Source organism: Megascapheus bottae, chromosome 24 (assembly GCF_031878675.1).
Source record: "Megascapheus bottae isolate mThoBot1 chromosome 24, mThoBot2.hap1, whole genome shotgun sequence".
Taxonomy (NCBI): domain Eukaryota; kingdom Metazoa; phylum Chordata; class Mammalia; order Rodentia; family Geomyidae; genus Megascapheus; species Megascapheus bottae.
Window position 1 is genome coordinate 1,003,757 of NC_143532.1, and position 23,329 is coordinate 1,027,085.

The 23,329-nt window shown below is 62.9% G+C and overlaps 1 protein-coding gene across 1 annotated transcript in view; it reads right to left on the reverse strand.

The window, feature by feature from the left end:
• Zfpm1 (zinc finger protein, FOG family member 1) overlaps nt 1–19,640 on the reverse strand; it is a 51,384-nt gene extending 31,744 nt beyond the window's left edge. Inside the window, exon 1 of the mRNA XM_090357139.1 lies at nt 19,571–19,640. Coding sequence (XP_090213265.1) covers nt 19,571–19,610 — 40 coding nt within the window. The 5' untranslated portion in view covers nt 19,611–19,640. The remainder of the gene's footprint in view (nt 1–19,570) is intronic.
• Between the last annotated feature and the right edge of the window lie 3,689 nt (nt 19,641–23,329).

Here is a 23,329-nt window from a genome sequence, read left to right on the forward strand (position 1 = left end):
GCAGGCCTGGCTGTGCTTCAAGGCCTTGAGCAGCCACTACCAACAGGCGGGAAACTGAGGCAGGGGCACTGCAAAACCATAGCCCTGGGCATCGCGCTTGCCACTCGATGACTCACACTCTGCCCATGGTTCTGAATGGCTGATGCCTAGGGAAGGCTGGGGACAGGATTGCTCCGAGGCCCTGCCATGCTCAGGCCACCACCTCCACCCACCACAGGGACTGTGGCCCCCACACACCAGCATGGGTCCTCCCCTGTCCTGTCCACCCACAAGTGCGGGCCCTTCCCCAAGGGTCCCACGCTGTTGTTGGCTACCCAACTCCTCCCTGCCACCCCCTACCATCTGAGAGTCCCCAGCATCACCTGTCAGACCCCTGATCTGGCCAGTCCCTCGGGAGCACACGGCCGGCCCTGGGCTCAGCAGGACGGTGGTCCCAGGGGCTCCCCGTGGTGCTGCCGGGGCCTGAGAGGGTGGTGGAGGGGCTCAGGGCGACTCCTGTTCTGCCAAGGCAGCACACTGGACCTCCACAGTCCCTGGGCATCACGGCAAGCTGGCCCTGTCCCTAGCCCAGGAACCCGTCCTCCCTGGAATGGGCTGTGCGCTCAGCTCTCCTCCCCGCTCCTCCCCGGGGCCTCGCCGTCCGCCTGCGCTTGCCCTGTGGTGGGAAGACTGAGGCCTGTGTTTCCACCGTGTGCTGGGGTCTCCCCACCCCAGCTGCCGCATGCTGGCTGCTGGCTCCCCCACAGTGCCCCTCGGAGTGCCCCAGGGCTCGGTGGCCCCTGCAGGGGCACGCAGCCTGGGAGGGAGCAGAGGCCCCTCTTTCCGTCTGGGGAGTCAGTCCGCAAAGGCCTCGGGGTGCTCCGGCAGCCCCACGCAGGAGCTTGACCAGTGGGGATGGGGTGGGCCCCGCAGGGCTGCCTCGAAAACTCAGATGGAGCCACTGCGGGGACTGGCTTTCAGCACACAGGAAATGTTCTGCCAAGACACACTTTGGACACACACGCAGGGCCAGGAGGCCTTCTTGCACACAGGGACACGCCCTAGCCGCGCATGCTGGAAGCTTTGAGGACGTCCCTGTCACATCAACTGTGCCTCCTTGCTTGTTCCCAGCCGTCTCAGGGCTGTTCCTGGGCCAGGGGTTCCACTTCTTCTCTTCCTCCCCAGCATGGAGGTAGAAGCCAGGTAGCTTGCTGCCAGGGCTTTGGCCACACCATATCTCTAGATGGTCCTGTGTTCAAGTTTTAGTGGTCCTTGGAAGCCTGGACGAGCCTGGGTACTTCAAGCAGCTCCATGGGGTCAGCTACCCGAGCCTGGGCGGGGGCCAGTGTGGGGAGGGGGAACGACGACTGTGATGAGGTGACCTGCTCTTAATCCCGTGGTCCTGGACACTCAACTTAGTTTCATATGGGCTACACAAGGGCTCTACCATCGGGCCCCGTCTCTGCCCTCTTCTTTGGTTGGTCTCACCCCAGGCCCTGGCTGAGCCAATCTTTCTACTTATGCCTTTGTGTTGCTAAAGGCGAGAGGCACGAGACACTCTGAAGCCACTGGGCTCCCCCCCAGGGACCAAGCTTACAGACACACCCAGATGTGGGTTAAGGTGGGAGCGTCTCAAGAACGTCTTCCCCGGGCTGGCTTCAAATCGTGATCCTTCAATACGTACCTCCCAAGTAGCTGGGACTACAGGCTGTAGTCACGGTGCTTAGCCAAACGTGTGTGTGCGCGTGTGTGTATGTGTGTGCATGTGCACATGTGTGTGAGCATGTGTGCGTGTGTATGTGTGTGGGTGGATGTGTGCATGCGTGTGTGTATGTGTGTGTGCGCGTGTGTGTGCACGCTCATGCATGTGTACACCTGTACCAATACCAACATTGACCAGGGCTTCATAATCTTCCTTTGGCTTTCACTCAAGGCTGGCACTCTACCACTTGAACCACACCTCCCCTTGCAGCTTTTTGCTGGTTAGTGAGAGCTAAGCGCCTCGCAGACCTTCGTCGTCGGCCTCCGGAGCAGCTGGGATGAGGGATGGGGGCAGCAGCCCCGCACTCCAGCCTCCTGCAGCAGTTGCCGTGCTGCGGGACGGGAGGCAGCGGCCTGCACAGGGCCTCTGCACCAGCAGCACGGCAGCCCACCCGGCTTGGCTCTGACCAGGCCCTCAGGAGCCTTGCCCAGGGGAGGTCCCAGCTCACAGCAGAGCAGGACCACGGGGGCCTCAGGCCTACGGCCTTGCCCCTTTCCTTCCCGGCCTCATCTCCATTCACGTCCCATCTCACGTCCACTCCTGTAGGATCCCCGTTCATCTTCCTGCATCTGTCCCTGGGGCCAGGGTGTCCCCTGTCATGTGTCTGTATGAACTGGGTTCCCCCCAGAGGTTGTGGCTCTGTGTGGCCCAGCACCAGAATGCAGGCCTGCCAGGACCCACATGAGCACAACCCTGCAAGGGTGTCATCCACAGGACAGAGGGAAACTGATGGCGGTTCTTCCAGCCTGAGCCTGACCCTGAGCTGGCTTCAGGCCAGCTGCTCACCCAGCTATTCTGAGCAGCACAGGTGTGAGGCCCAGGCCTCCTCACGTACCTTGTGACAGGTGTCAAGGGTTGGCGGCTGAGGGGACAGTAGGCTGAGCAGCCTCTCCCACAGTGCAACAGGGGTGATCAGACCCCCGGAGGACACTGGTGGCCAAGGAAGGACACAGAACTCAGAACCGGGGGTGGGGTGGGGAGAGAACACTGGTGTGTGCGGGGAGGGACAGGGAATTCAGGACAATGGGGGGGGGGAGGCCTGCAGGGATGGCATTTCCACTGTGGGTGAGCGGAGGCAGCGAGGGCAGCGAGGGCAGCGGAGGGCCTGGGGAGACTGGAGGAGGCCGGAGGCGGGGCAGAGCCGTGCGCGTTTGGGGCCTACTGAACAGGTCTGTTAGAGACCACACTGTGGCCAGCAGGCCTGCTGGGTACAGGGTGGGCACGGCCGGCTCTGGGCTCGTCTCCCATCAGCCCTCAGGCAGCACCCAGCTCTGGGCCATTTCCTGGGGCTCCCCAAGCACCCTCCTCCTGCCCTGAGCCTGCCCTCAATCCAGCCAGAGCCAGCAGGCTGGTCCCCCACCAGCCCGTCCCCAGGGGCAGGGGCCCAGGTGGGGCAAGGCTGAGAGAAAGGAAGGTGGAGGAGGAGGGAAAGGGACGGGCCTGGCTGATAGGGAGAGATTGGTTTCAGCCGGGGTGAGGGCCTGCCAAGTCCACATCCTATCGGCGGCCTGCACTTACTCAACATTCATCACTGTTGAACTCGGAAACTTTATCAACGCTAAAGGTTGGCGCCATCTCTGGGCCTGGCCACTCCCGGCTCTGATGGACCTGATAGGCCCTGATAGATTACGGGAGATTGTTGCACTCTGGAGAAGCCATTACCGACGCAGCTGGGGAGCAGGACGTGCCAGGGTCCCGTGTGGGGTAGGGTGGCCAGCGTTGGGCCCGGGGGCTGTGGCAGGCAGGGGTGGCAGAGGCCACTGCGCAGGGCAGGAGCCAGAGAGGTCGCCAGGGGCTGGAGAGAGATGGGTTCCAGTGAGGCCAGCTGGCAGCACAGAGCCATCTTCAGAGCCCACCACAGCATGGCAGAGCCAAGTTCAGGCCCTTTCTCAGCCCCCACCCCACGGGCTGCATCCTCTCATCACCCCACTTCACAGGAGCCCGGGGGCCTGTGCTGGTTGGCACAATGACAGTATTCACAGAGACAGTCCTGTCCCCGCTGGTCCCTGCTGAAAGATGCTCACGGCTCCTGTATCAGCACACGGTCCCCCCAAGCCCCCCAAGCCCCTGACCACTTCTCTGAGAATCATGGTACGTTTCTTCCTGTGTGCATCCGCTTTTCCCACCAGGCTGGTCTGGGTGGTCCCTGGGTCCCATTCAGGTTTGGAGAGTGGTGTCCTGTGTGGGGACATCCCGAGAGCAGCCTGTGGTGGCCGGCCAGGCCCACGGGCCCCAGCCCGTGTGTGTACATGTGTGTGCACATGCTCGCTCTCTCTCTCTTTTGTCAGTCCTGGGGCTTGAACTTGGGGCCTGGGCACTGTCCCTGAGCTTCTTTGTGCTTAACACTAGCGCTCTACCCCTTGAGCCACAGCGCCTCTTCGGGCTTTTCTGGGTGTGTGGTACAGAGGAATGGAACCCAGGGCTTCATGCATGCCAGGTGAGCGTTCTGCCACTAGGCCACAGCCTCAGCTCGCAGCCCTGCCCTCGTCCTCTCGCTGCCTCGCATTGCTCTGCAGATGTCTGTTTTGGAGGCCAGTTTTTCCTTCTTGGTCTTTTCTCCTTTCCTTCGTCTCCCGGAATGATGGGTATCCCTGCGCCATTTTGGGGGTGAGAGGAGACCCCTCTGGGTAACACGGGTCCTGGGTGGCCGGGGGGGAGGAGCACAGGCACAGCCCACCAGCCCTCCTGCCATGTTAGGAAGTGGGCAACTGAGGCTCAAGGTGAGGGCCAAGAGCCTCTGGTCTGCTGCCCCAACCCACCTCAGCTCTGGTCTTTTCCACTTGCGTGGTTTTGAAAAATGCCCGCATCTGCGGCTGAATTTCAGCTCACAAAACTTGTGGGTGCTGGGCCACATTCTGCCAATAAGACTCATGGAGGAGTTGGGGACAGGGTATGCGAAGGGGATTCCCCACGTCTCCTGGGCGTGGCTCGCCTCCTGGACAAGTTGGGTAAAGGGAGATTCAGGTCTCCGAGGATCCAGAGAGGTCCCCAGGGGTTGGAAGTCCCGCCAGCTTCGCCCTCATGGTGAGGATGGAGACGCAGCCTGGGTGGGGAAGGGACCCGGAAACCTTCTGGGAGCTGGCAGCCAGTGGACGCCCTGCTGTGGACGACTATATGCCATACCCCTGAAGGAGCAGAGCTTAGAGGAAACCTAGGCTCAGCCTTGGCAGGCCTTGGGCTGTGCTAGAACTGGCAGTCAAGTCGGCTGCACTGACCTCCTAACATCCACAGCCAGGCCCCCGCTCAGTGTGGGAGGGGCCTGAGCGTCTCGAGGCCGTCCGAAGGCCAGCTTGTCCATCCATCCCCTGTGCAAGGCAGAGGGGTGGGCCTGATCAGAAAGGCCAACGGCTAGGGAGCTTGAGCAGGGGTAGCTCCCCTGCCTCCTAGAGGGGAGGCTCCACCCACCCACTACAGCACCCCTGCTCAGGCCTCCCCATTGGTGGATGCAGACAGGTAGGCCTGTGGTACCCGCCCCAGGGCGGGGCTTGCTAGGTGGGGAGGTCTGTGACACTAGCACTGAAGGAGCTGGCTATTGACCAGAGGGGACTTCTGGGGTGAGGGGACCTGCAAATGTCTCCAGAAGAAAGGAGCCATGGGGGAGGGGGGAGAGCTGGTTCCAGGGCAGGGTCTCCCTTTCCTTAGGGCCCAGCGAAATCCACTAGGCATAACTCAGAAGAAGATGCTGTCTCAAGCCAGATGATCAAGATCCAGGGTCCTCTCCCAGTCCCTGGGTCCCCGGGGGCCTCTTTGGGTAGCTGCTAAGTCTCAGGGGGCTACTCTGGGGCTTCCTTTTCAAAGCGATGATGGGGGACAGTGATTGCTCCACTTTTCCTCCAGATCTCGGGGCTCTGTGAGGCGCAGGCAGTGGTGGGCAGTGGGCTTGGGGGAGGGGCGTGTGCGTGTGCATGGCTTTTGTTCCTGGCATTTTGGTGGGGTGAGATAAGGGGAAGCGGAACGCAGAGCGAGCAGGCAGATAGATACAGGCGATAGTGGCTCCTCACCGCACGGCGCCTATCACCCTCTTTATCTCAGTTCCCTTTTCTTTCAGTCTTTGTGTTGGGGGCCGGGAGGGTGGAACACACCCACCCCACCTCCCACAGCCACTCATGAGGCGGGGGCTTCTCTTAGGCCCCAGCGCAGCTCCTTCCTACCAGGTCCAACACACCCAGGGGCCAACCGGGGCTCCAGAAGGAACAGGTGTTCAGGCAGAGGGGCGGGGGGAAGGCGGCACACTCAGAGACAGGGACAGTCACTAACAGGATGCCTGCAGGGTGGGGGACACTGGTGGGACGCTGTCTGGTGGGGATGCTGTCTGGTGGGGATGCTGTCTGGCGGGATCTGTCTGGTGGGATGCTGTCTGGTGGGATGTTGTCTGGTGGGGATGCTGTCTGGTGGGATGCTGTCTGGTGGGATGCTGTCTGGTGGGATGCTGTCTGGTGGGATGTTGTCTGGTGGGGATGCTGTCTGGCGGGATCTGTCTGGTGGGATGCTGTCTGGCAGGATCTGTCTGGTGGGGATGCTGTCTGGTGGGGATGCTGTCTGGTGGGATGCTGTCTGGTAGGATCTGTCTGGTGGGATCTGTGTGGTGGGATGCTGTCTGGTGGGATGCTGTCTGGTGGGATGCTGTCTGGTAGGATCTGTCTGGTGGGATCTGTGTGGTGGGATGCTGTGTGGTGGGATCTGTCTGGTGGGATGCTGTCTGGCGGGGATGCTGTCTGGTGGGATGCTGTCTGGTGGGATCTGTCTGGTGGGATGCTGTCTGGTGGGATTCTGTCTGGTGGGATCTGTCTGGTGGGATGCTGTCTGGTGGGATGCTGTCTGGTGGGATCTGTCTGGTGGGATCTGTCTGGTGGGATGCTGTCTGGTGGGATCTGTCTGGTGGGATCTGTCTGGTGGGATGCTGTCTGGTGGGATGCTGTCTGGTGGGATGCTGTCTGGTAGGATCTGTCTGGTGGGGATGCTGTCTGGCGGGGATGCTGTCTGGTGGGATCTGTCTGGCGGGGATGCTGTCTGGTGGGATCTGTCTGGTGGGATGCTGTCTGGCGGGGATGCTGTCTTGTGGGATCTTTCTGGTGGGATGCTGTCTGGCGGGGATCTGTCTGGTGGGGATGCTGTCTGGCGGGGATCTGTCTGGTGGGGATGCTGTCTGGCGGGGATCTGTCTGGTGGGATGCTGTCTGGCGGGATCTATCTGGTGGGATGTTATCTGGTGGGATGTTGTGTGGTGGGATCTGTCTGGTGGGATCTAGTGGGGATGCTGTCTGGCGGGGATCTGTCTGGCGGGGATGCTGTCTGGTGGGAGCTGTCTGGTGGGGATGCTGTCTGGTGGGATGCTGTCTGGCGGGGATGCTGTCTTGTGGGATGCTGTCTGGTGGGATGCTGTCTGGCGGGGATCTGTCTGGTGGGGATGCTGTCTGGCGGGGATCTGTCTGGTGGGATGCTGTCTGGCGGGGATCTGTCTGGTGGGATGCTGTCTGGCGGGATCTATCTGGTGGGATGTTATCTGGTGGGATGTTGTGTGGTGGGATCTGTCTGGTGGGATCTAGTGGGGATGCTGTCTGGTGGGATCTGTCTGGTGGGGATGCTGTCTGGTGGGGATGCTGTCTGGTGGGATGCTGTCTGGTGGGATCTGTCTGGTGGGATGCTGTCTGGTAGGATCTGTCTGGTGGGGATGCTGTCTGGTGGGATGCTGTCTGGTGGGATCTGTCTGGTGGGGATGCTGTCTGGTGGGGATGCTGTCTGGTGGGATCTGTCTGGTGGGGATGCTGTCTGGTGGGGATGCTGTCTGGTGGGGATGCTGTCTGGTGGGATGCTGTCTGGTGGGATCTGTCTGGTGGGGATGCTGTCTGGTGGGGATGCTGTCTGGTGGGGATGCTGTCTGGTGGGATGCTGTCTGGTGGGATCTGTCTGGTGGGATGCTGTCTGGTGGGATCTGTCTGGTGGGATGCTGCCTGGTGGGGATGCTGTCTGGTGGGATCTGTCTGGTGGGATGCTGTCTGGTGGGGATGCTGTCTGGTGGGATCTTTCTGGTGGGATCTGTCTGTGGGATCTAGTGGGGATGCTGTCTGGTGGGGATGTTATCTAGTGGGATCTGTCTGGTGGGATGCTGTCTGGTGGGATCTGTCTGGTGGGATCTGTCTGGTGGGGACGCTGTCTGGTGGGGGAGCTGTCTGGTGTGATGCTGTCTGGCGGGATCTGTCTGGTGGGGAAGCTGTCTGGTGGGATCTGTCTGGTGGGATCTGTCTGGTGGGATCTGTCTGGTGGGGACGTTGTCTGGTGGGGGAGCTGTCTGGTGTGATGCTGTCTGGCGGGATCTGTCTGGTGGGGAAGCTGTCTGGTGGGATCTGTCTGGTGGGGACGCTGTCTGGTGGGATCTGTCTGGTGGGGACGCTGTCTGGTGGGATCTGTCTGGTGGGATCTGTCTGGTGGGGGAGCTGTCTGGTGTGATGCTGTCTGGCGGGGACGCTGTCTGGTGTCCAGCACTTCATCTCATCAGCCCCAGGAGGGGAACCATGGGGACAGTCTCACCGCAGCGAGAGGCCCAGAGACCTAATGGTGCTTAGTCAAGATCGCGCAGCCAGGGAAGGTCCTGGGAGCTGCACCAGAGCCTCTGTGGCCTCAGGCCTGGCTGTCTGGAAGAAGTGAGTGCTCCTTCCTGGAGAGAGAGCTTAAGAGGGAAGGGCCTCGCAGGAGGACGCAGCCCTCTAGGGACTCACTCCATTCCAGAGCCGACACCTCGAGGACGGGCCTGGACCCACAGGATGGAGGGCCGTCTTAGAGGAGGCCTCCCAGGACGCCAAGGTCACAGATGTGCCAGGGGACCCTGTGTCTCGGCGGGGCGGAAGAGGCACAGAGAAGCCCCAAGGTCTCTGGGACCTCATCGAGGTCTGGCACTCAAGAAGACCATCACGGGACTCCCATGGGCATGAGGCAGTGCTCAGTTGGCTGGCCTCGCGATGGACCCAGGACTTCTCGACCCTCACCCCGCAACGGACCCAGGGACTCCCCGCCCTCACCCCGCAACGGACCCAGGGACTCCGCCCCCCTCACCCCGCAACGGACCCAGGGACTCCCCGCCCTCACCCCGCAACGGACCCAGGGACTCCCTAGACCTCACCCCGCCACACACCCACTACGCAGGCTTCATGCTCCCACACGCCCAGTGCGCAGCCTCCTCTCTCACCACTTACGCAGTGCTCACCTCCTCTACACCACGAACGCAGCACTCACCTCCTCCACACCATGTACGCAGTGCTCACCTCTACACCACGTGCGCAGTGCTCACCTCCTCTACACCACCACGTGCGCAGTGCTCACCTCCTCTACACCACATACACAGTGCTCACCTCCTCCACACCACGTGCACAGTGCTCACCTCCTCCACACCACGTGCGCAGTGCTCACCTCCTCTACACCACCACATACACAGTGCTCACCTCCTCCACACCACGTGCGCAGTGCTCACCTCCTCTACACCACGTACGCAGTGCTCACCTCCTCCACACCACGTACGCAGTGCTCACCTCCTCTACACCACCACATACACAGTGCTCACCTCCTCCACACCACGTGCGCAGTGCTCACCTCCTCTACACCACGTACGCAGTGCTCACCTCCTCCACACCACGTACGCAGTGCTCACCTCCTCTACACCACGTACGCAGTGCTCACCTCCTCCACACCACGTACGCAGTGCTCACCTCCTCCACACCACGTGCGCAGTGCTCACCTCCTCCACACCACGTGCGCAGTGCTCACCTCCTCTACACCACGTACGCAGTGCTCACCTCCTCTACACCACGTACGCAGTGCTCACCTCCTCTACACTACGTACGCAGTGCTCACCTCCTCTACACCACGTACGCAGTGCTCACCTCCTCCACACCACGTGCGCAGTGCTCACCTCCTCTACACTACGTATGCAGTGCTCACCTCCTCCACACCACGCGCTCACCTCCTCCACACCACGCGCTCACCTCCTCCACACCACGCGCTCACCTCCTCCACACCACGCGCTCACCTCCTCCACACCACGCGCTCACCTCCTCCACACCACGCGCACAGTGCTCACCTCCTCTACACCATCACATACACAGTGCTCACCTCCTCCACACCACGTATGCAGTGCTCACCTCCTCCACACCACGTGCACAGTGCTCACCTCCTCCACACCACGTGCGCAGTGCTCACCTCCTCCACACCATGTGCGCAGTGCTCACCTCCTCTACACCACCACAAACACAGTGCTCACCTCCTCTACACCACCACAAACACAGTGCTCACCTCCTCCACACCACGTGCGCAGTGCTCACCTCCTCCACACCATGTGCGCAGTGCTCACCTCCTCTACACCACGTACGCAGTGCTCACCTCCTCTACACTACATATGCAGTGCTCACCTCCTCCACACCACGTGCGCAGTGCTCACCTCCTCCACACCATGTGCGCAGTGCTCACCTCCTCTACACCACGTACGCAGTGCTCACCTCCTCTACACTACCACAAACACAGTGCTCACCTCCTCCACACCACGCGCACAGTGCTCACCTCCTCTACACCACGCGCACAGTGCTCACCTCCTCCACACCACCACATACACAGTGCTCACCTCCTCTACACTACATACGCAGTGCTCACCTCCTCCACACCACGTACGCAGTGGTCACCTCCTCTACACCACATACATAGTGCTCACCTCCTCTATACCACGTGCACAGTGCTCACCTCCTCTACACCACCACATACACAGTGCTCACCTCCTCTATACCACGTGCGCAGTGCTCACCTTCTCTATACCACCACATACACAGTGCTCACCTTCTCTATACCACCACATACACAGTGCTCACCTCCTCCACACCACGTGCACAGTGCTCACCTCCTCTATACCATGTGCACAGTGCTCACCTCCTCCACACCACGTGCACAGTGCTCACCTCCTCTATACCATGTGTGCAGTGCTCACCTTCTCTACACCACCACATACACAGTGCTCACCTCCTCCACACCACGTGCACAGTGCTCACCTCCTCTATACCACGTGCGCAGTGCTCACCTCCACACCACGTACGCAGTGCTCACCTCCTCTACACCACCACGTAAGCAGCGCTCACCTCCTATCCCACCACGGGTCCAGGGCTCAGCCTCCTCTCCTGCCATGTGTCCAGTGCTCAGGCCTGTTGCGCAGGGTCCTGGCAGAGGCCCCCACCCTCTCACCTCTGTCCCCAGGGCCCAGCGAGGATAGAAGGGGGGTGGACCACTGGAAAGCCGGGAAACCCAAGCTAGTAGCTGAGTGTTACCTGGCCCGCTGCTAGCTGGAGCAGGAGTTGAACTGTGGCCACGCCCTCTCTAATCTACTGGAAACACTTCACCTCCTTTAGACTTCTGAATCAAACCCAACCCTTACCAAAGGAGCCATCCTGTAGGGGCAGACAAAAGAACTAAGAAACAAGCAAGGGCAGAGACAGAGACGGCCTAGCTTCAGCCCCCCCAGGCGAGGCCATCACTGCCCCTCTCTGTACCCAGGCCTCTCCCCTGAAATGCGGGGTGCAGTGGGAGAGGTAGTAGCCATGGCTGCAGAGACCCTGAAGTGTCCAGGCCGTTCCCTCCTTGCTGTGTGACTTTAGGTGAGTTACTCAACCTCTCGGAGCTCTGGGTTTCTAGAAGAGCAAAGAGGTCATAGTGTCCCTCCGAGGGGCTGAGTGGGCATGGCTGCCAGGCAGGTCAAGCCCAGGCCTTGCACACAGGTAGGGCTCCACAAAGAAAGCTGTGACCTAACAGTGGCCACAGTTAAGTGTTCCCTGGGGAGCCCCAGGGCCACCCAGAAAAGCCAGCGGTTCCCATCCAGGCCTCCTGCCACGGGGGCCAAGTGCGATTTAAAAAAAAAAACAAAAAACCAAAACCAAAACGCAGAGCTGGGGCCTGACCACCAGCTTCACGGCCCCCCGTAGGGCTGCCCGGCCTCGGTTTCCCTCCCACACCGCGGGTGCTGGCTCCTGGGCCGCCTCACCTGTCCCTCAGCAGGGGGATTAGCCGCACGCAGCCCTAATCGCTGCTAATCACACCATCGGCGCAGATCTGGGATCAGCTGAAGGATGTGGCTTTATCCAGACAGCTGCACGGTGGCAGCATGCTGACGGCGCAGGAGGAGGCAGGCTGGCCGGGCCAAGTCCCTCCTGGACCCAGCTGCCTGCCGGAGCTCTGCCCAGTACAGGGCACGCTGAGCAGCTACGCACAGCAGGCAGAACTCCTGCCCTTCCAGAGGAGGCTGGGCCTGCACCAGACAGGTAAGGAAACTGAGGCGCACAGGCCCCCACCTGGATGCCAGGCTTGGGGGGAGGGCCCAAGGGCAGGCAGTGTGGCAGGACCACACTCCACGGCCAGCGCCCAGGCTGCACTGGGCAGCTGTCTGAGCAGAGGCCTGTGTGGCTCACTGGGGCCTAGCCAGTCTCTCCAGAGGCCATTCTGGGCAGCGGGACACCGGGTGGTTCCAGTCCCAGCCTGGCCCGAGGGCCAGGAGAAGACGGAGAGGCAGGCAAGGGCTCCCCTCCCCAGGCCCCATCCCCTACCCTCCGCTCTACCTTCTTTTTCAAAAACATAATTTATCTGTGTATTATCAAGAAATCCAGACACTTTAATCAGTGAGCTATGAAGTCAGAATTTCCATTCTTATCTGCGGGAGGAGTAGAAGTGGAGGAGATAGGCAGGATCGCTGGTGGGGAATGTTAATGGGCGGGAGGCTGGGCCACTGGCCACGAGACGGCTATCTCCTCCATTATCGAGGCTGTATCTCACCCACCATCTCCGTGCGGTAATGGGGCCAGTTCAACTTTCCGAGTTATCACAGGAGCTGAAACCTGCGCCTGCAGAGGCCCGGATGGGGAGAAGACGGGGGCAGGCCAGGCTCCGGCTGCCCTGGGTGGGCTGGGTGGGCTGGATGGACTGGGCCAGGCTGGAGCCTGCAGAACCACACACAGGGACACTTTCTGCTCAGGAGGGGAAACTGAGGCAGGAGATGCCACACACTCCATGTGCACATGGTCTGCCCAGCACGGGTCTCTCCGGTAGCTCTGGCCCTGGGCAGGGAAGGGGCTCGGCTAGTCCAGAAGAGACTGGACCTCCTGGGGCCCTATGCCCTGTGAAGAGCTTTAGCCTAAGGCCTTTTCCTCCTCCCTAAGCCTCAGTTTCCCCATGTGGGGTTCCCGCCTAAACTGCTGGCAGAACTGAGCTGTGTGTGGTCCCGGGCACTGAGTAAACACCAGCCCCTCTCGAGGGGAGCCTGGATGGACTCACCCAGCTCCCTGGCTGGGAGAGCTCGGGGCCTGGGCCTTCCACTGCTCTCAGGGGCCACGGAGGCTCCCCGGTGGGCTCTGACCTCACAGGGGATGGATTCTAGCAGGACCAGGAGCCAAAGACCCTGCCCCCACCCCAGTGGAGAGCCTGCCATCCCAAGACCCCAGTCCTGCTCCCCACGGCTCCCTGGCTCTCAGCTAGGGGTGACCTTAATGGAGAAGAAAAGCAAGGCTGGTAGGTTCTGTGCCCAGGCAGACGAAAGAGCTATAGGATGGACACGACAAGGAGCTGAGGAGAAGCAAGCCCAGGGGAGACGAGCAGTTCCGAGCCCGGCAGTCTGGGGGAGAAGGAGCCCATGGTGGTCCCCTGGCCTCAGAGCACACTCCAGCACTAGCGAGGCTGTGAGCATCGCCTCAGGCTTCCACACCAGATTCCCACAGTCAGCCACGCGATCTCTCATCGGGGAAACAGGCTCAGGAGATCACGTGGGCCTAAGGATCAGTGCCGCCACAGTCGCCCCTTTGCAGAGATGGGGTAGCTCTCTTGAGCTGCATCCCCAGCCTGGCTCCAGGGTCCTGGCTGACAAGCCCAGTGGCTGCCCACTGTGCTATCAGAGTGCGGCAGGCCAAGCCTGGGGCTTAGGCAGCACACAGGACCCTCGGTGCTGTTGACCCTGACCTACCCCTCCTGCGCACAGAGGGCTGAGACCCAGCCTTACGTGTGTAGAGAAGGCACAGTGGGCACGCTGGGCTACGCTGGCACAGGTCTCTGGGCAGGGCAGGGGACCTGGAGTGCCGAGGCCGGCCAGGCCTCGCGGAGGCTCTCCCCAGCCACCTCCCAGGGGCTGCTGGGGCCCGGGAGGCCGTTCGTCTGCTTGCAGTCTCTGCAGCTCCCTGTTCTTGCCCAGACAACGGTCTTTCTCCTCTCCTTTGCTTTGGTGGTAGTGGGGTTTGAACTCAGGGCTCAGGCCTGCTAGGCAGGTGCTCTACCACTTGGGCCACGGGCTCTGCCAGCCCCGATGTCAGGTGACCTCAGTGTCGTCCCCCCCCCGTCTAAGCAGCCAACTGAGGAGGTTTGAGGCAGGAGGCTGGGGTCCAGGCAGCCCCACTTGATGGGCGGGAAGGCCAGGGGCTGCTGGCAAAACCTGCAATGCAGCTGGCAGTACCCGGCCATGGCCCCAACCAGCACCTTCAACCCGGGGCCAGCCTGGGGACAGGTCACCTCCCGAGGGCCCCTCCTCCAGAGCAGGGGCAAGTCTGGCTCCTTGGCCTTGTCATCCTCAGGAGAGAAGCAGGAGGCTGGGTGAGGGGCCGTCCTCGGGCACCACGGCCACCTAGGCCCCGGGAGCTCACAGCTGCTCCTGCCAGCCACCCCCCCAGTCTGCACCCGGACCCCCTCACAGGCTGCTGGCTCTGCTTGCTTGGCTCACTCCTGTCAGGCAGGAAGCTTCCCCTTTGGCGTGGGCATAGGGTCCCTCCCTGGCCCCCCGGAGTGGCTGGGTCAGAGGGGTGCAGGAGAAAGCCATGGGTAGATCCAGGAGCCCGGATCTCCTTCAAGGAGTCGTCCTCGGCCCAGAGGCCACAGGGACAAGCCAGGTCTTACAGCCCAGGGCCCTGCCTGGCTGAGCTTAGCCAGGGGAGCCCTGGAGCAGCCGCCAGAAAGGACCTCCGCGACTGGAGACTGTGGGCCCCACTTCTAGGGCAACACCCAACCCTCCACCCATGGGGATGGAAAAGAGCTTGGAAAAGGTCTTCTCTAGCTCAGGTCCATTAGAGACCATGGGCCTTGTCCAGCAGACTGCCATGAGGGGGTGGAGGTGGGGGAGGAAGGGAGCTCAGTGCTCAGAGCAGGGACTGAGGCAGGTGTGACCATTTCCCACATTTTGCAGGTGGAAAACTGAGGTTCATGAAGGGCAGCCCCTAGTTCTGATGGCCATTTCACAGTGGCCTGTGTTGCAGGACAGAGGCCTTCCTGCTCTCAGGAGGGGGCAGATGTGGGTGGTGGGAGATCTGAGCAGTGATGCAAAGGCACTGAGGCCTGAGCAGAACTGCTGCAGTCTCAGCTGGAACTCAGGCCCGACTGCGCTGCTTGTGCCTATATCCGCGGGGCCCGCAGGCGTGGGCAGTCCTCCTCTAAGGACAGAGCGGGGTGGGTCTGGTCTCATGACCAGACACCCCAGAGGCCGATTGGGGTGCTGCAGCCGGCAGCCTGCCACTGGCAAGGCCAGAGCCAGGTGTTCCAGAAGAGGAGCAGCAGACAAGGCCCAAGGCGTGCTGGGCGGCACGGCCTCCATATCCCCATCTGTGAAATGGGGACAGAAGACACTGGGCACCTCCAGAAAGACCCTGGGGAATGGTGGCAGGAGTCCCACGGGGCCCGTCTGGCCAGGCCGGCCTGTGCAGGCTCAGCCTGGGTCCGAGGGCTGGTGATACCAATCGGAGGTAACAGCTGCCTCTAGGAGGCCTGTCGATGGCAGATAGGCCCTCGGAGTATTATTCACGAGCCGTCAAGCCCCAGGACCGTCTGGTTGGCATAGAAACAGAAGATAAGGGGCACAATTAATGGCATCGCATTCCTCCTCCTTTCTTCCCCAACTGACCCACTTAAATCCCAGAGCTCAGTGCCATGCTGGGCTCTGGGTGACCTCCAGGGAGGGAGCCCCACTCCGGGGCTCCAGCTGGTGTAGGCTAGGTGAGGCCTCTCCAGGGGCTGTTCCTGAGCCAAAAGGGCCCAGGGAGGAGACCGTGGGGACAGCGACGAGAGTGGGGAGGGACTCCTGAGTCCACTGCACCCCGGTGGAGATGGTGGCCTGGCTGCCCGCATCCAGCCCCAGTCCCCTCGCTTTACTGGGTGGAAACCTCGTCGCCTCCACATGTGTACCCCAGAGAGGCAGCCTGGCGCGGGGCTAGTGCCTTCTCCACCCCTGGCTCCCAGGGTAGCCCCCCGCAGTCAGGAGCCAGCGCAGAGCCCCAGCAGGCCCGAGGGATGACAGGGAAGCCTCGGGACCCAGGGCGGAGCTGCAGAGCTCCTCCCACCTCCAGCTCCCTCTGTGCCAGGCCTGGGGGTGACCTTGACCTCGAGTACCAGGCACACGAGTGCTGCTGTTCAGGGTGCTGGCCAGGGCCGGAGGACAGGGCCACGCAGAGGGCAGGAGGGACAACCCCTGCTGGCCCCTGGACAGCAGACACCGCCCGAAAGGGATACACTGCCCAGGCGGCTCAGAGGCCAGCAAGCTGGGCCACCAGAGCCCCAGTCTTTGTGATTCTGTCACAGTGGGCGCTGTGAGAGGGTCCCCAGGAACCCAGCACCTCGTCTCCGTGGGCCCCAACCTGGAAGGGCCTGTGGGCATAAAAGCTTGCCACGCAGGGCCTGGCACAGGCCCTCCTGAGGCGTGGCTGGCACTCCACAGACAGCCACGGCCGGCCTCATCGTGCTTGGCGGGTACTGGGGAACAAGGCAGGTGGCTTTGATGCTTAGAGCGAATTAGTCATCCCGTGGCTACCAATAATTTGTTTAATCGAACTGTGAGCATGTGTGAAAACACTCTGCCAGCTGGGAGGGAGATGGCAAGTCCCTGGGCGCCTTCCCGAGGCCTCCGGCCAACCTGCCTCCATTGGGGTCTGGGGTGTCTCTGTTCTGAACCAGGCCATCTCCTCAGGGAAGCCACTGAGGACAGGCCCTGGGCTCTACTGTCCTGCTGACCTCAACATCCCACACCTCTCCACCGCCTCATCCCTTCCCTGCCCCAAACAGCCAGGGGTCAGGGAGACATTTTGCTGAGCTGAATACTAAGGCTGGCCTACTGTCTGGAAGAGCCGTCCCTCAGGGCTGGCTTCTTCTGGGCAGTTTGGGCTTCCTTTTGAGGGGTGTCCCTGACTCACCTCAGCTTCTCACATGGTCCTCAGCTCCCTGCTGTGCAGTGTAGCTCTGTGTGGTGCAGGGCTGTGCAGTGCAGCAGCAGCTGGGACCCAGGACTTGTTGTTACCAAGTGTTTATTGAACAGATGCACGGGCTGGGAGTGTGGCCTGGTGGTAGAGTGCTTGCCTAGCGTGCATGAAGACCTGGGTTTGATTCCTTGGCACCACATACATAGAAAAAAGCCAGAAGTGGTGCTATGGCTCAAGTGGTAGAGCTCTAGCCTTGAGAAAGTCCAAGGACAGTGCTCAGGCCCTGAGTCCAAGCTCCACAACTGGCAATAAATAAATAAATAAATAAATTAACACATGCCCAGTCAAGGCAGATCTGGGTAGAACTAGCTCTGATGTGGGCACCAGGGGAAGAAGAGATTGGAACACCGGGCTATCCCCCGGTTGCCAGGTCCACGGAAACTACCATTTTGTTTTTGTTTTGATTTGTTTTTTTCTTTCCGCAGGCTATACGTAGGACTTTCCAGAAATCCACAGCAGCCCAGCACTAATCAGGAGGAACCACCCGCTCCAGAGGCGAAAAGCCCAAGTGCATCATCTAAGAGCACCAGGGCAGGGTGTCCCCTCCGCGCGGCCCGCGCCACGTCCGTTTCCTTCTGTGTTGATGGACCGCACCACCGGCCTTCGGGGAGGGTCAACTTGTGGCACCTCAGTGTGGACGGGAACGCCCGCCATGGTGCTGGTGCAGATGCTGTCCACACTGCCTGCTTGCCCAGGCCCCCCGTGCCCCGCCTCCAGCCCAGCCAGGCCTGGTGGCGTTAGATAAGGCCTCTTATCACTCTTGGCGATCACCACTGGGCTGGCCCCCAGTTTCGGGGCTCACATCGCCTGGGGGGAGGCAAGCCTGGAGGTGAGTGCTCAGGGGTCCTGAGCTGTGCCCTGCCCTGTGCTCTGCCCTCCCCCACCAGGGTCAGCCTATCATCTCCGCCATCTGGCTGGCCAAGGCCAGGCTCCTGCCTCCCCCTCCTCCCTCCCACGTTTGAAGTTAATAAATAGAAGCGCCTATCTGCCTGCCATCGGTGGCATGCCTTATCAGCACGGTACATCTATCTCCAAGCAGAACAAAAGGCGCACGGAGCTTGGGCAGCTGCATTCCCGCCGGTGTTGGGCGTGGGGGGGGGGGAGGGAGCGACAGGATGGCCTCAGTTACTTAGACCCTCTCCTTCTGCAATCTGCATCTGGCCAGGTGAAGCCAGGGCAGAAGGTTCACACTACCAGGCTGAAAGCACAGCTGTGGGCAGAGGGCGGGCGGACAGGCGCCGCCACTTGGGGATAATCAATGTTCAGATCTTAACTCGCTTCCATCTGTCAGTGGGAGGAGGCCACAGGGCCTCAGCTATGGTGAGGGTCCTGACCCGACCCTGTCCAGTCCTGGAACACAGTGAGGAGCATCTGAGGGGCTTGCCAGAGCAGTCCCAGCCCCAAGCAGCAAGCTGGCCAGGCTCTGCTCCCATCCTGCAGGCTTATCAGTGCTGCCAATCGGTTCCCAGCCTGCGATCTCCCTGCCCTTGCTATCTGTGTTTCTCATCAAGCAGAAATACACACACACACACACACACACACACACACACACACACACACACACACACCCCAGAACTGAACTGAGCAGAGGTGCAGGAGGGGGGGAGGAGGAGGAGGAGAGGGGGAAAAGAAACCAGAGAAAGAGTGCAGATCCGGACCTGTGGGTGGTTTTAATACTTGAGTTGACATGATAGAAGGCGACTTTCGGAAAACAGGTCCCACTTGCATTTGGGGAGTCAGGTTACGGGAACCTGGATTCCTGTGTCCCCCCCCCTCATTCTGCCCTCCTTCTCCAGAGACCTTAGGAGTAGGGACACTCCCACAGGCTAAAAGCACTTGGGGTCTAAGAGGCAGCGGCCATATGGGCAGCGGAGGCAGTGTGACCTCAGGCCTGCCCAGACGACTGACCGGCCGGCGGCAGGCGCCAGCGGATGAAGCCCGGCTGGGTGCCTGGGCCCTGGTTATAGAGGTGCAAAGTTATCCGAGGCGTGGTGTGGGGAGGGAGGCTTCCCGTGTGCTCACCGGCGGCTGGAGCAGCCAATGGCCTGCAGCCCCGGCCCTTCCAAGGAGCTCTTGTCCTGGGACACCAGCCCTGCGAGCCTGCCATGCCGACGGAACGGCCCAGCCAACGACCCCCGGACGCACAGCCCCCCCGGATGTGGGGGGTGAGAGGAGCGCAGGCGCCCCAGGGCAAATGAGGGCACCGTTTGCTACCCTGGGAGCCGCGGGAGGGACCCGCGGAGGGCCAGGCCTGGGCGGCGTCCCGGGCGGCTGGGGCGGAGCGCGGGGCTCCCGCCGGTGCCCCTCTGGCTCCCAGGTCTCCTCCTCTCTCCCCCTGGACACGAAGCCTGGGAGAGCCGGGCGCGAGATAAGATCACCATTTCAGCCCGTCCCGACAGCGCGATCTTATCGGGATGGGACTTGCAGAATGGAATATTTTAAACTTTATCTGCGCCCAGATCCGGGCCGCCTATCGCCGCACCATCTCGGAGCTGCGGGGGCGGGCGCGGGGCCCCGGGGCCGGGCGCAGACGCGGGGGGCGCGCGGGTGAAGGGCGCCGCGGCGGGGGCCGTGGGCAAAGTCGGACTCACGCTTGATCTGCCGGGGGTTGCTCTGTTTCCTCCTGGACATGTCTCCGGCGCCGCGCGCCCTCGCGGCGGCCGCCTCTAGCCCCGGGCGGGCGGCGGCGGGCGGCGGGGGCGCGGCGGGGCCGGGGGGCCGCGCATGCCCCCGGCCCGCTGGCTCCACGGTCGCCCCGGCCCGCGCCCCCAGCCCGCCGCGCCCGGCCCGGAGCCGCCGGCGCCGGCACGGAGGCCCGAGGCCGCGGCCCCGCGCTCGGGCGCGCGGACGGTCCGGCGGGCGGCGGGCTGGCGTCCGCTCCTCCGCTCCCGCGCAGACACCGCCACCGCCGCCGCCGCCGCCGCCGCCGCCGCCGCCGCCGTTCGGCTTTTCTCAATGAAACCAGCGGGCAGCGAACGAGCAGCCGGCGGACGCGGCCAGGGCGCTCCAGGCGGGCGGGCGGGCGGGCGAGCGGGCGGGCGGGCGGGCGGGCGGGCCGGCGCGGGCCGGGGCGGGGCTTGCGCGTCGGCGGCCGCCGCGCTTCTGGCCCCGCCTGCACCGGGCGGGGCTTCCCCACGCAGGCCCCGCCTCTCCACAGGCCCCGCCCCTCTCGGCCGGCTCTTCCCCACGCAGGCCCCGCTCCTCCGCAGGCCCCGCCCCTCCCGGCCGGCTCTTCTCCACGCAGGCCCCGCCCCTTCGCAGGCCCCGCCCCTCCCGGCCGGCTCTTCCCCACGCAGGCCCCGCCCCATCCCCAAGACCCCGCCCCACCCGCCCGTCCTTCCTGTCTCTAGCCCCGCTCCCTCCCCAGCCTCCGCCCCGCCTGGCCCGTCCTTCCCGTCACCGGCCCCGCCCCGCCCGGGCCCCGGGCCCCGCCCCCATCGCGTCCTTCCCGCCTCTGGCCCCGCCCCCGTCACGAGGCCCCGCCCCTCCTGTCTGTTCTCCGCCAGGCTGGGGAGCCGGCCTCGCCCGGCCCCGCGCAGCTCATTCCAGGCCCCTGAGACGCTGCCGGGCTCTCGGGTCCATCGATCTGTCCTGGTGGCTGCATGCGGAGCAGCTGGTGTGGAGGTGGGCGCCCCTGCCATCTCGCCATCCCGGGACAGCCCGTCCCAGGGGGCGGCGCCGCGGCGCCGAGCCCCGCCCACCGCGCAGAAGCCCCGCCCCTGCGTGGTCCGGCGTGGGGGGCGGGAGGCTGCAGAGCGGCCGTCAGCAAACCTGAGGGGCGCCGCTTCTGTCTTGGGCAGACTTGTGGTAGGAAGAGGTTTCTGGCCACGGAGGGGGCTCCATTAGGATCGGCACAGCCCCCACCCTGGTGGCCGTGACCCCCACCCCCTGTGGCCGTGACCCCCACTCTGGTGGCCGTGACCCCCACCCCCAGTGGCCGTGACCCCCACGCTGGTGGTCGTGACCCCCACCCCCTGTGGCCGTGACCCCCACCCCCTGTGGCCGTGACCCCCACTCTGGTGGTCGTGACCCCCACCCCCAGTGGCCGTGACCCCCACTCTGGTGGTCGTGACCCCCACCCCCTGTGGCCGTGACCCCCACTCTGGTGGTCGTGACCCCCACCCCCTGTGTCCGTGACTCCCACCCCCAGTGGCCGTGACCCCCACCCCCAGTGGCCGTGATCCCCACCCCCGGTGGCCGTGACCCCCCACTCTGGTGGCTGTGACCCCCACCCCCAGTGGCCGTGACCCCCACCCCCGGTGGCCGTGACCCCCCACTCTGGTGGCCGTGACCCCCACCCCCTGTGGCTGTGATCCCAACTCTGGTGGCCGTGACCCCCACCTCTGGTGGCCCTGGCCCCCAACCCCCGTGGCTGTGACCCCCCACCTCTGGTGGCCATGACCCCCACCCCCAGTGGCCCTGCACGGTGCCATCTCCACCTCAAGGGGAGGAGGAATCTTCCTGCTTGAGGTCAGACCTGGCTGGACGTCGCAGGGACGCAGAGTTCAGCATGGCTGGCACTGCCCCTAGGCCTTCTCCCCAGCTTGTCCAGGCTCCCCTGGACCCCGCGGTGTCCTGCCTGGAACAGTGCATGCTATCAGACTCTGGGCGGGGGCTCTGGGTACTACCCGCCGGGGTGCAGCCACCCTCCCATCCTTGCAGAGGGGTCCCGGCCCGGAAGGGCCCCCTTTTCCCAGCGGGGAGCTGGGGACCCACCAGGGTGGACTGAGCCTCAGTTGAACTGTACCTTTTCATGCCTAGGATGGCATCCGGAGGCGCTGGCCTCCTTCCTCCCCCTGGGGCTTACATGGGACTAGCAGGAAGACGGAGGCCCCTCTCGCCGGGGTGGGTGGTCATCCGGTGATCGCTGGTGTCAAGCCATCCTGGCTTGGGAAAAGAACCGGATTTGTCCTGTGTGCTGCTGCCTTTCCGTCCCAGAGGACTTAGCCTGGCTCCAGAGGTCCCGGGCCTCTTCTGGGGCGGTCTCTCCGCTCCCCTGGGAGCCGGTCAGGGGAGCGGCACCCAAGGAGCCTCAGAGGCTCCCCTGGCCTAAGGCCTCTGGTCCTTGCACTGTCCACTCAGCAGTACTAGAAGGGACACTGTTCATTTGCCATTGGCCAGGCAGGTAAACTGAGGCACGGAGTAGGAAGTCAGATGGTCATTGGTGGAGCTGGATTTTCCCTGGAAATGCAGACACTCTGGCCTAGAATGGCTGCCACAGGCTGTCTGGGGACACAGAGCCCACACCTGTCCCCCCACCTCTGCCTCTCGTATACCACTGCCTGTCCCCACCTCTGCCTGTCCCCACCTCTGCCTGTCCCCCACCTCTGCCTGTCCCCACCTCTGCCTGTCCTCACCTCTGCCTGTCCCCTCACCTCTGCCTGTCCCCTCACCTCTGCCTGTCCTCACCTCTGCCTGTCCCCTCACCTCTGCCTGTCCCCACCTCTGCCTGCCCCACCTCTGCCTGTCCTCACCTCTGCCTGTCCCCCACCCCTGCCTAGTCCAGGCCCCTCCAGACCCCGGCTCTGGAGCTGATGGCCCGGCCAGTGGCACATCTTGACACTTATCGTCACTGGCTTCAAGAAGGGTTTAATTAACTTCCTGTTCCAATGAGGATAATGAGTTTTAAATACCACATGACTGCTAAGGAGGTCAAACGTCAGCAAGGGTGTCAAAATAAATGAAGCGAGGACTTGGGAGGCCATGGCGGGGAGCCCGGCCACCCTGGGCAGGCAGCTGCCGAGGCTGCCCCACTCCCCTGGGTTTGTAGACAGGGATCCATCTTTGCTGGGGACTGTCTGCTTTCCTGTCCCTGCCTCCAGAGGCCTGAGGACTGGAGGGAGAGAGCTCGCCCGAGTCCAGGGGCACTGCCCCTCCACTCAGCCTCCTTTGGGCCCAGGACCCCCCTTTTGTGGAGCTCCTTGCCCAGCATGCTGGCAACAGGCCATGTCTGATAGGTCCTCTCCTCAGCTGGGCAGTGACACCATTGGCTGGCTTCCCCCCTCCCCCATTCCCTCCCCCCTTCTTTCTTTTTTTGTCAGCCCTAGGGCTTGAACTCAGGGCCTGGGCACTGCCCTGAGCTTTCTCAAGGCCAGAGCTCTACCTCGTGAGCCACAGCACCACGTCTGGCTTTTTCTCTGCATGTGGTACCGAGGAACTGAACCTTTGCGCATGCTCGCACGCTAGGCGAGCCCTCCACCACTAGGCCGTGCGCCTTCCCGCCCCGCCGCTCTCCTTTCCTTCCTCCCCTTCCTGTCTCCCCACAGTCTTCCCTTCTGTTCTCCTCACTTTCCTTCTTTCACTGGACAAGCAGTTATGGAGCCAAGGTGTGCGCAATCCTGCCACTGTGG